We start from the raw sequence: 12,350 nt of genomic DNA on the forward strand, positions 1-12,350 counted from the left end.
CCATGAGTGGCCGCGTCTCTCTCTCTTTTTTTTCGTCACATTCTTCACGGGCGAGGTTAGAACGACAATCTTAGGCCTCGTCAAAATACTGCCGGATACATGAGGACATTCCGAAAATCGAACGCGAAGCTGATTAAAATATTCTTTTTCTGCAGCCGAAACCGAATGTGAATTTAAAAAAAATTGAAAACAAGACAAAATGAACAAGAGAAGCAGAACAGTAAAATGTTTCGATCAGTTGATGGCACATATTTATGTAAACAAATTTTTGTAATTCGCTCGATCATTCGGAACGTCCACTTTGCATCTGGATCAATCCGTCCATAACGTGTCTCACGCTGAGGCATTTGCACAAATGCGTGCATATTAATCATTGGGACTACAAAAACATATCATCATATGTAATGATAATGATACCGTGTATATGTATATATATATATGTATATGTATATGTATATGTATGTGTATATATGTATATGTGTGTGTATATGTATATATATATATATATACATATACACACACATATACATATATACACATACATATACATATACATATACATATATATATATACATATACACGGTATCATTATCATTACATATGATGATATGTTTTTGTAGTCCCAATGATTAATATGCACGCATTTGTGCAAATGCCTCAGCGTGAGACACGTTATGGACGGATTGATCCAGATGCAAAGTGGACGTTCCGAATGATCGAGCGAATTACAAAAATTTGTTTACATAAATATGTGCCATCAACTGATCGAAACATTTTACTGTTCTGCTTCTCTTGTTCATTTTGTCTTGTTTTCAATTTTTTTTAAATTCACATTCGGTTTCGGCTGCAGAAAAAGAATATTTTAATCAGCTTCGCGTTCGATTTTCGGAATGTCCTCATGTATCCGGCAGTATTTTGACGAGGCCTAAGATTGTCGTTCTAACCTCGCCCGTGAAGAATGTGACGAAAAAAAAGAGAGAGAGACGCGGCCACTCATGGAATCTAAGAAAATATTAATAGACTGAAGAAGAAATATTTTAAAAAATACGAAAAATTAAATACCGATAAATTAAAAAGTAAATATTTGAAATTTCCCGCGGAACTGACTTTATTGTGGCGCTAGAGGCACTCTATACACAAATTTGGCGGTAAACCCGGCATAAATATACGCAGTTGCGCAACAGATCGAACGTGAATTATTTTATTAAATTTTGTACATACATTATTTAAAAATGGTTCATAAAACTGAAAAAGAATACAATGAATTATGTGTGAAACCAGGAAAAGAAAATCCACCAATGTTTGAGAGAAAACAAACTCAGTATAAAGATCTTTCGGAAAAGTTCGTAAGCACGCCAAGTGATTATTCAAAACAATTTGCACACATATACGCTGCCAGACTTGCTGAATTAAGGGATATTTTAATTCCACGCGTTCAAGCTAAATGGAGTATGTTTATACTATATATTTTTTTATATTTTGTAAAACATATACACGTATTTGACAAGGGTTATGTTCGTATCGGGAAAAAACTTATGAAAAAGTTATTTTATGAATGATACAACAACCATATCTTTCTTTTTTTACACAGTAAATGTTCCCATTGTGAAATTGGCTGACTTAGAAAATTTAGATGGTCAACAATGTGTAATAATTGGTACGTTGTACAAACATCAACAATGGAAACCATCAATTTTACGGGAACTTAATGAAGATCATCAACTTTCTGTTCCTTGTGTTAAATCGGATTATTGTTCAGAAAAAGATCAACCATTTTTAGAAGATGAAATGTTACGCATTAAGTTAGAAGGAGAGCAAGTTGATTTAAAGCATATTGTCACTGGAATTGTTTGTGCTGTGTTAGGCAATGAAAACAGTGCTGGCAGTTTCATAGTAATCTTTATTTTAAAAAAAAAGTAATATCATTGTTAGTATGCTATTATCTTGTGTTACATGCAGTACTATTTTGTATTTAGGTAAAAGGTTGGTGTTTTCCAGGATGTGCACCAAAAGAATCTTTAAAAAAATATACATCACAAGAAAAAGTAGTAATAGTTTCTGGGTTAGATTTATCCAACAATTATGAGAATTTAGAAACATCCCTTTTTGTAGAATGGTTATGTGGACTGGCTGGTAATACAAAAATACAAAAGGATGGCACCTCTATTGTTCGTCTCATTATAGCAGGTAAATCAGATTTAATACTAAAAGAGTTGCATAATATCATTTATGTATTTGTTTCTTTTATTAGGTAATACTATAAGAAGTACTGACATATCAAACTCAAAAACAGACACAGATAAAGGAATTGGAGAAGCAATAAAGACAGCAGATACATTTTTAAGTAATTTGGCAAAGTGTTGTTATATTACCTTAATGCCAGGACAACATGATCCCACTAATGCTATGTTACCTCAAAAACCATTTCATCCTTGTCTACTACCTAAATCATCTAGGTATTAATTTATATGTTGAATATTTATATTGTAAAACTGACACAATATTCTTTACAGATATATAAATTTATTTTATTTCTATATTGTAGACTTGAAAGTTTGAAAAGTACCACAAATCCATGGATTGGAAAAATTGATGAACGAGTAATAATTGGTACTAGTGGTCAATCAATTGAAGATATTATTAAAGCAACAGGTGAAACTGCTATTTCACCAATTGAGTGGTTAGAAAAAACCTTACATTGGAGGCATGTATGTCCAACTGCTCCAGATACATTGTTAGCCTGTCCATACTATAAAAAAGATTTATTCATTATGAAAGAATGTCCAGATGTATATTTTGTAGGAAATACAGAAAAATTTGAAACAAAACTATGGAAAGGTTTGTATACCTTACATAAAATTCTTCAGTGTTTCAAAAATAAAACTAATATTAAATCAACTTTCAGGTGATGAAAATCAAACAATTAGACTGATATCTGTCCCACGTTTTAGTACCACTCATACTGCTGTGATAGTAAGTTTGGAAAATTTAGATATTCAGACCATTTCTTTTGGTAATATTTAAATGAATCAAATGAATTGAATAAATCTCAATGTTTTCACAGTAAATCAAAATATTGGACATTTATTATATAAAGTATTATTTATCTTAATTTTATATTTTGTATGAATTTACACTTATAATTACCCAAATAAAATACAAATGTTTGTAAAAAAAATAAAATCCCATAAAAACATTCGTCTTAATTATATTTATTTCATATATTTACGATTTATCAAACTTACTTATTCGGCGTTTCAACTTAATTTGTGATAATAAGAATTAACATAAAAGTAGTAAAGAAAAAACATATTCTATTACCGCCTGTTTATTTTCATTCAAAATGTGATGTACAAAATCTAAGCGCATGACTTTTAAATATAGGTATGTTTGACTAAATATAAAATATGTGATAAGAAAGAAATTACATGTAGTATCACAGATTGTTAGAAAATTATGAAATCACAGTGACATGAGATTTTGAACATGTAACTTGTTACTAATAACAAACATGAATTCATGCCTCATAAATTATAAATAATAAGAACAATAACAGTCAAAATACAGAATACAGTTATTTTTCAATAACAGAGTATATTTATTTCACTTTTAGTATCTTATTTCTCTGTAAAAACTAAAATGAACTAAATATATCATTCTTCTATAATTCCATGTTCTTACCTGCATACTATTACTTAAAAATATATTAAGTGAATGTAAATGATTATATACATGCTTTTTTAAGTTTTACAAGTAAACTGTTTTTGACTGTTATATAAGATGCAAAAGTTGTGAAATCATTTGAAGAAATAATAATAAACAACATAAGAGAAGTCAAATATAGAAATATAACAATGTACACAATACAGAAATACGTACAATAAATTATTATATAAGTGTTCGTAGTAATTGGATATTTCTTGAATGCTTTCAATTATATTACAATGAACATCGTTTTGTCGCAACTAGAAAAAATATGCAACGTCGAAGGATAATGCTACAGAACATTTCGGTTGGCACTTTTATTTAACGTAAGAGTTTGATTATAATATAAATACATTTTTTTATTATTTTTTACATAAAACTGTCTAATTCTGTTTGTATGAGATTCTAACTTTTGAAGGACTACGTCCTATTTATCGATTATAACAGTGAAAGAAAAATATAACAATATCCTTATCCTAAATAAAAGGATGGTATTCGTAGAATTCTAATGCTTTGGCCGAAATAGCAATACTTAAAAAAGCAATTATTAAGGTTTTCCATTAATTTAAGCAGAATGAAGTTATAAAATTTATATTTATAATACACTTTACAGATTCGTAATACCATTAACTTAAGGTGCATATTACATGACCGACAGGTATATATAACAATTGACAGGTAGCTTCTGCATATAGTAACGACGACGTAGACATACTGTACGTATTAAAGGTTTTATCCTATCTTTTAGCCGTCGGACGTATTCGTTCCTTTTCAGTATCCCTATCGTCAGCTACTGTCCACTCAGGATCATTGGGATCCTCACCCTCTATGTCACAACAAGCTGATTCTGTCGAATCTGATTCTGGAGAATCCATTTCCCCATCCTAGAAATGAAATATTAACGTCTACCTAAATAGTTATAAAAAACTATTTTGTCCAACGGTTATTCTGCGTATATTACAAAAACTATATTTAAATGTACAAGCTTATAACAGCTGAAAAAAACAATCAGCAGGCTAATTCATCAAAGGTTCTAATGCTTATAAAACGATAAAGATTGTATGTAAACGCAATGCAGACTCTTTTAAATATTGCTAAAATTTGAAATATGCGATAAAATAAAATGAATCGTGTTTAAAATAGGAAGCATCAAATGGCACTGCTTACCAGGGACAGCCTCGAGGAGCCATGAAAGTTGGCTCAAAGTTTACATTAATAGTCAGTACGAGCATTCAGACATTTGTTTGTAATAAAAAGTTCTGACTTAGATAATTAACAGTAAAACATTTAATACAAACACAGTGTACGTACATCATCTGCTTTTTCTTCATCGCGAGAACAAAGAGATGCTGATGAAGCTTGCCAATGCCCATCTGGCATTGCTTCCAGCATTTTATCATAAACTTCTTCAGATAGCGGAAATACTCTTGGTTCATACGGCAAAATCTAATTGAAAAACGGTATCTTTTTTGTAATATTGCCTATTTTGTATTTCATGTCATAAATCATTTTAGTTACGGCAAAAAGTAATACCTCATTTTCATCCTCATTCATGAAAGCGCTTATGTCGTCCCTTACTACTTTTAACGTAGGCGTAGTACGACGTCTTAAAGGATTTTGCAAAGCAGATGACCGGTGCATATTATCCAAGTTATGTTGATGTTCTAAGTCTTGAACTTGAGGAGTTGCAGGAGGTGACGTAATTGGTGACATTATATCTCCACCAAAATCACTTGCGTGTGGAGACATAGGATCTAATAATTAAAAAAATAATTTATGTTGACACAATCCATAATGTTATACAACTTTTTTTAATCCAACCAAAAATATTTAATAATTGATAGTTTCAATATTATTATTCAAATTACAAAGTTGTATACATTACCTGGTGTATTCGCACCACTATCTGCTCGACTATCTGTTCTACGATTATGCCGAATACGTGATTGATGCGGCATATTCATGTACGTCATAAAGCGTTTATTTTCTTCCCGCTCACTTCGTTCATGTCTCAAAGCAATTGTTTCATCCGACATATCTTCAAACTAAAACGGCAAGCGCATATTTTTAATTTTATTGGAATATGATTATTTGAAAAAAAAAAAAATATAATTAATTCTGCTTACATCACTGTCCTGACTAGGCCTGTGCATAACACCATTTTTAATATCCAATTTTGAAGGCTCTTCACATAACCTCCACCTATATATTACAAAAAAAAAAAAAACAAGCATATTGTAGTACTAATAGTTGCTTAAAACATATAAAACCATCCAAAAAAATGTTACTTACTTTGGTGTTAATATTTCTTTGTATTGTAATTTTTCAAGCCTAGTTGAAGCAGCTACACTATATGGTATGACTATATTATCAATATCGTATGAATTTTGCCTTAAGCGTCTGAAATTAAATATTTTAAGAATTTTATTTATATGTTCAGTATATATTTTTGTTAATAAATGTAACTGATGATACTAACCCATGAGAAGTGGAACTTTTTTCTTTAATTATATTCTTTTCTGTAGAAGCAGTAGTATGGTGTAGTGGAGAAGGCACTGGAGATGAATGTTTACTAGAACTGGAAAGAGCACTAATATCATCATCATCTTCAGCTGTTAATTTCTGTACCCTCTTTCTACTTAAACCATGCACGCTTCTATCATGACCAAGCCTGTTCCTTTTTCCTTTCAACACTTTCTTTTTAATTCCTGTATGAAAAAAATCAGTAATTAATGTACTAATGAATAATACAACAAAAGGAAGTATGAAAGTAGTATAAGAAGAAATGCTCTAATAGAATATGATATAACGTATTACGTACTTGCAGTAAGAATACTTGAAGATGACTTTTTTAACCGGGCTGCATATTTCGCTCTGTGCCCCGGAAGTTTTTTATTTCTTCTTTCATTAGTGTCTTTATCTTTCAAGCGCGTAATTCGTAAATTTCCTCGCAACATTTTTTGTTGCCACTCCACTGATTTCATAATAGCTTCAAGATGAGTTCCTTGAGTAACTTCTACAGAAAAAAAAATTTATGATAGTAATGTAATTCTCAAGGTACTTAATATTATATTATAAAATATAAAAATTTTGTATTGAAGTGTATAAATAAATGTATAGAGAAGCAATATCTTATTTACCATCAGGAAATGATAAAACAGGATGAAAACTAGGATCCACAAGTGCAACCCTTTCTTGTACAGACATTTGTTCAATAGGTTCTTGTGGTTGCATTGGATCCAGCCTTCCAGTGCATAAAGCACATGGAGGTAATACGTGATCACAATTGCATCTTACTGTTGATGCTTTTGCTGCACGTTTCGAGACTTCATGTAACTTGTCTAGTTGTAACAATTTTCTTTTTCTATAAAAACTCCACACAAACGGTCGAGTCCTACTAGCTGGTAATTCACCTTCTGGTGAATTGTAACGCCCAGTAGAACCTGGTAAAACCCCACTATATCCATTCACTGTTTCTGCATTATCAAGTATCACTAATCCCTTGTTAGCTCTAATATGTCTTTGCAATTCATTATGCTGTCTAATTCTATATTCCAAATCTGATATTTGTGCTTGTAACCATGTCCATCTAGCTGCTACACCTGCACGATCTTGAGCATACCTCCATGCTGCTCTCTTTGATCTATAAGTAACATTAACAAAAAAACATTAATAAATAAATACTTTGAATCTTATTTCAATAACAACATCAATTTCTCAATATAAAGTATTTAATTAATTGAATTTCAAAAAGTATATTTATAGTATAAACATTATTTTAAGTACTAGAACTAAATATATTCGTTTATATTACTTATATTATTTGTTTTACATGTGTTTATCATGTATTCTGTTATATTTATCATTTATTGTTTGACTAAATAATTGGTACATACAAACACTCTATATTAAACAACATTATTAAAAAAAAACTAATTGGAAACCGGCTCAAAATATTGTTCGGTTTCTAATTTTATATAAATCTAACAGATTTAGGCATTTAGTAAAGACAAAAAGTTGAATTAAACATAAAGAAAGTTACATTTGACAGTAAAGCTTATAAAAAGAAACTACTTTGAAAGATAAAATATATAAAATTATCTGAATTACACATTTCTATTCCTACTAAAAAATGTGAAATGGTCCCAAAAATGAAACCTAATTCTTCTTATAAAAGAAATTAAAACTCACATAGATAAATGTTGTTGATGTGGATTATTAAATGACTGCATTTCATCACAACTTTCTCCACCACTACTAGATGCAGTACAATCAGAGTCAAGATTAGACTCCACAATGTGTAACTGCATGGCCAAAGGTCCTGCTACACTCTCTACTTCTTCACCTTTAACTTTAACTTGAGGAGTACCAAACACAGGCTGACGGTTGCTATTATTACCAGAAGTACTACCCAAACTATCACGCGATCCACCACCAAAATATCGGCAGCATAATCGCTGACGATTCACACTGTTGCTCTGGGCAACACACATTTTTTCAATTTTTTGCAAAAATGAACTCAAACTACTACTAATCTCAGGAAAGTTTCTAACATTAGACTTAGAAGAACCAATATTAACCAATTCTTGAAAAAGATATTTTTTCACTCCATGATGAGCAAGTTCAAGAACTCCAGTATTTTCTTCTGCAACATGCCTGCCTACTATTCTTGCTTGAAGCTTCCTCAGTCTTCTTAATAAAAATGCACATTTCCTTTCACTTTCATGCTGCTTTTGTGCAACAATATCTTGCTGCAATTTTAGGGTGTTAATTTTTTGTTGGTCCACTGCATCAGCAATATTGCAAATGCTCATAACATCAACGTCAAGTAAATCCCGTTCAAAGGACGAAAATCCTTCCTCAGGCATAGAAAACATCTCCACTCCATCCACAGTGCTTTGCACTGGTTCACTACTACCTGCAGATATGTTTTCTGCATTTTCCACTCCTTCAATAGATTTAATAACTTGTAAAATCTCTTCAACATTCTGTCCAATATCACCAACATTGCCCATATTACACTGCTCATTATCTGTAGTTATGTCAGTACCAAAGGCCATAATTTGATCCACATCCAAATTTTTATTGTCTCCTACTGTTTCTGAGCCCACCAAAGGCAAATCTGTGCTTGATTTTAAGAAACCCATATTGTCCGCTTGATCACCCATAGATGGGTCGTTCATTATAGTATCAGTCACCTTTTCTTCTGGACTGTCCAGAGTGGCTGGTTGTTCACAGTCCTGCTCTATTAATGCCTTCTTCGTAATCAGGTCAGATCCGTGCGTAAATGTAGACAAACTATCAAGATCATTGGCATATTTCGAGTTGATGACATCACGAATGAGGTCCTTGGATATACCATGTAAGCACTGTTCGTCGATCTTTGATGGCTGAACGTTTGCAGAGACAACAAATTTAGCCAGAATTTCACGATTCTGACACACCTGCGTAGCCTGCTCTGGGGAAAGAAATCCACCAGCTGGAAGGGAAGGGAGCAAATTTTCAGGCTTTTGAGGACCACCTTCCGTCAGAGCAGGGGCCATCACTGCCACTGACACTGCCAGTGCTGCGGCCTCGACATCCAGAGGCTCCCACGTGCGTACGCACCCACACCTGCACTTCACATGTGCTGTGTTCACTCCCATTCATCCATTACTACTTTATTGTCCTGCACTTTTATTATTTATTTATATCCTCCAACAAATTTCTTCCTTCTGGTTTTATCTTGTTCTGTATTATGTATTCTTAATCCTTATTCATTCCACATTAAATGTTACGTTGTTTCAACAGTATTCTCCATTGTGTTTAATCTCTTCATTTTTATATTTTGGACCAGAACATAACATTAATTAATCTGCAAATAAATCATATAAAAATAAATATTTTTGAAATAATGCAAACATTTGTAAATTTAATATCATTTTATGTAGTTTCAATGTAGATAATATATAAAACAATATGTATTCTGAAAATTATATATTTAAGATACATATACATAATTATGATAATAACAATGTTCATTAAGCAAAAGAGATTACAAAAACAATTTCACTGTTTTTATATAAGGTAATATTATAAAAATAATATACAGAACTTAATGTAATACTTGAGACAAACAAAATATATTTATAAAAATTACAATACAATAAATTTTTATACAAATAAGTAATGTATATGAAATAAATTCATAATCAAGTATTAATTCTAAGTAATTATGTATTCAATAAAAACATGATAATGCACACTACATTGCATTATCTTACATTAAATTGTATGTTATATTATTTTAATTTCATTTTGTTAACATTTACATGTTTCATTCTATTAATAATTATTAAATAACCATTAAAAATATAGAAGATATACAAATACATGAATATTGCTAATGTAACAACATAAATATTTTAAAATAAAAATGATATTAATGAACACTTAATTAATATATAATAGTATATGCACCTTTGCTCAATACTGTGTAAATAATATTTATTCAGAATACACAATGTAAAGAGAAAAAGCTGAAGACGCTTGATTTAATAAAAGTGTAAGGAAAACACGAAATTGTGCTTACCTTGTACTATTTGTCGGCGAAAAAGAAACATATTCAAAGCCGCAGGGCATTCAAGGCGGTATTTCTTGCATGGGGCAATATCCAAACACGCAAAGTAAGCCAACAGGAACGTCAGAAAGGCAAGATTGTTCTTCCCACGAAGATATGTTCCAGTATTGGATCACACTATTTTCGAGCGGTGAACTTCGAACGTAGACTAAGCCGTGGCGGTAAGCGGCTGCCGGCGAATGATAACAACGCGTTATTAAGAAATTGGAATGCGACGAGACAAGACGGTGCGCATAAAAGAAACTTCTGAACACTTTGTTTGAGAAAACCAACGAGGGAATAACGAAGGAGAAAAAAGTGTCAGAGAGAGAAGGAAAAGCCGAAAGTAGGAGGGAAGCGTATTCAAAGGTAGAAATTCGCGTTCAGCACTATGATACGGAGCGTTGCACATAATTACACTAGATATCACTACCAAGTATACATGTTGTCGTAGAGATTAATAACAGGTATGCTCGCATCGCTTGACGCATTCCCACGTGATTACTCGTCGCGAAATATAGAAAAGAACAGCAGCAGCAGCAGCGGCGGTGGCGGCTGCGGTAGCGGCAGCGTTTCCTCGTCGTAACACGGGATTGGAAAACAAAGATAAAAACATGCCGCACAACACCACCGCCGTCCTTGTCCTCAACAGAGGAGGCAGTTCTTTCTCGTCAGCTGCACGTCTATTGCATAATGACGCGCAAGATTTGTATCCCCGGCAAAGACACTGGTATACGAATCACTTCGCGTCGTCGTCGTCGTCGATGTCCACGTACGCGAAAAACCTTCACACACGCGACTTCCGCAGAGATGTCGAAGGCATCGGGAGTATAGCACAGAGAGAAAGGGAAAAAGAGTGAGAAGGAAAAGGAGAAATGCGTGTATGTGTGTGTATACGTATATATAATATGTGAGAAAGAGAAAGATAGAGTGAGAACGCGCAACACAGAAAGAGAGAGAGAGAGAGAGAGAGAGAGAGAGAGAGAGAGAAAGAGAGAAGACACTAACGTGCTTCGTCGCCTCGTGAATAGCGTAACCACGAGACGTGCGTTAACGCGGCGTAGGCGCGTTTACACGCTTGAACAGCGATCAGTTTAAAAAAATGTCGTCGAACAAGAACACACGGAAAAACGAGGCAAGCGGCTTCCTTCGCGGTACTCTTGTGGCGTACAATGGCGGAGCAAAAAACAGATTCTAAGGCAGCTTCTTTTGGGCAGTTTCCCCTCCTATAACGCTCACCTCACTTCGGGGGCGCTCGACATAATCGCACATACACCCGTGGGATCCACGAATAATCGAGCGTTCTTGTGCACTACGCAACACGACACGGCTTTCATGCAACTCGCACGGATATAAATGTCCGTCACACCCAATGCACGATAATCCCTTGACTGATTTCTCGTTACAAGGAACGCGCGTACACCTAACCGTTTTGAGTCTGTCCTCAGTGTCGGTACGTACGCGATCCCGGCGGTTCAGACTTTCCCTCTTTAAACACAAATACCGACGTCGATTTTGGTAAAAGTCACACGAGCAACGCGAGCTATTTATCAATAATATATAGGAAATTCGACCAACTTCGCTGTTGCTGAAGCGGGATCGACCAATACTGCAGTGCTGCTGCCGGATGTGGCCTTCGTGCCACGCTGCCCAATCGGATTCATTTTCTATCTATAATGTCGGCGGTAAAGTCCAATTCGCAGCTCGATACGTGAATACTAACGAAAAACCCTAGACTCGGTACGCTACTTTTCCCGCTTGTTCTGTATAGGCACACCTGCTGCTATACGCGAATTGTAAGCCCGTATGCCAGAATTATAGCGTCATGTTTGCGATAAATGTACTGTTAATTTTGTACGCAAATTGAATTATTTTTGTCTAGCTAATCTGATTTTCAGTAGGAATATATTTTAATTCAAATGTTAGTACATAATAAGGACATTCAAACGTAATTTATAAAACTTAATATGTAGCATGTTAAAGTAAATAGAAACTGAAAAATTGAAAAGGACTACATTTTATTTATTTTTATTTAGATTTATAACT

The 12,350-nt window shown here is 33.3% G+C and overlaps 2 protein-coding genes across 2 annotated transcripts; one reads left to right on the forward strand and one right to left on the reverse strand.

Annotated features, from left to right (window-relative positions):
- Window positions 1-1,233: 1,233 nt before the first annotated feature.
- On the forward strand, window positions 1,234-3,025 carry LOC108577090 (DNA polymerase delta small subunit-like). The gene is made up of 6 exons (XM_017940188.1): window positions 1,234-1,450; window positions 1,593-1,894; window positions 1,978-2,188; window positions 2,253-2,457; window positions 2,547-2,839; window positions 2,907-3,025. The coding sequence occupies exons 1-6, from the start codon at window positions 1,234-1,236 to the stop codon at window positions 3,023-3,025; spliced, it is 1,347 nt and encodes a 448-aa protein (XP_017795677.1).
- A 1,418-nt stretch (window positions 3,026-4,443) lies between these two features.
- On the reverse strand, window positions 4,444-10,718 carry LOC108577064. Its single transcript, XM_017940158.1, has 11 exons — window positions 10,278-10,718; window positions 7,898-9,560; window positions 6,847-7,349; window positions 6,528-6,722; window positions 6,186-6,414; window positions 5,999-6,106; window positions 5,833-5,908; window positions 5,592-5,751; window positions 5,240-5,460; window positions 5,018-5,152; window positions 4,444-4,590 (listed from the first exon to the last, which is right to left on the reverse strand). Exons 2-11 carry the CDS (start codon window positions 9,349-9,351, stop codon window positions 4,444-4,446), a joined length of 3,228 nt encoding a protein of 1,075 aa, XP_017795647.1. The 5' UTR covers window positions 9,352-9,560; window positions 10,278-10,718.
- Between the last annotated feature and the right edge of the window lie 1,632 nt (window positions 10,719-12,350).

The sequence above is a fragment of the Habropoda laboriosa genome, unplaced genomic scaffold, assembly GCF_001263275.1.
Source record: "Habropoda laboriosa isolate 0110345459 unplaced genomic scaffold, ASM126327v1 scaffold486, whole genome shotgun sequence".
Lineage (NCBI taxonomy): Eukaryota > Metazoa > Arthropoda > Insecta > Hymenoptera > Apidae > Habropoda > Habropoda laboriosa.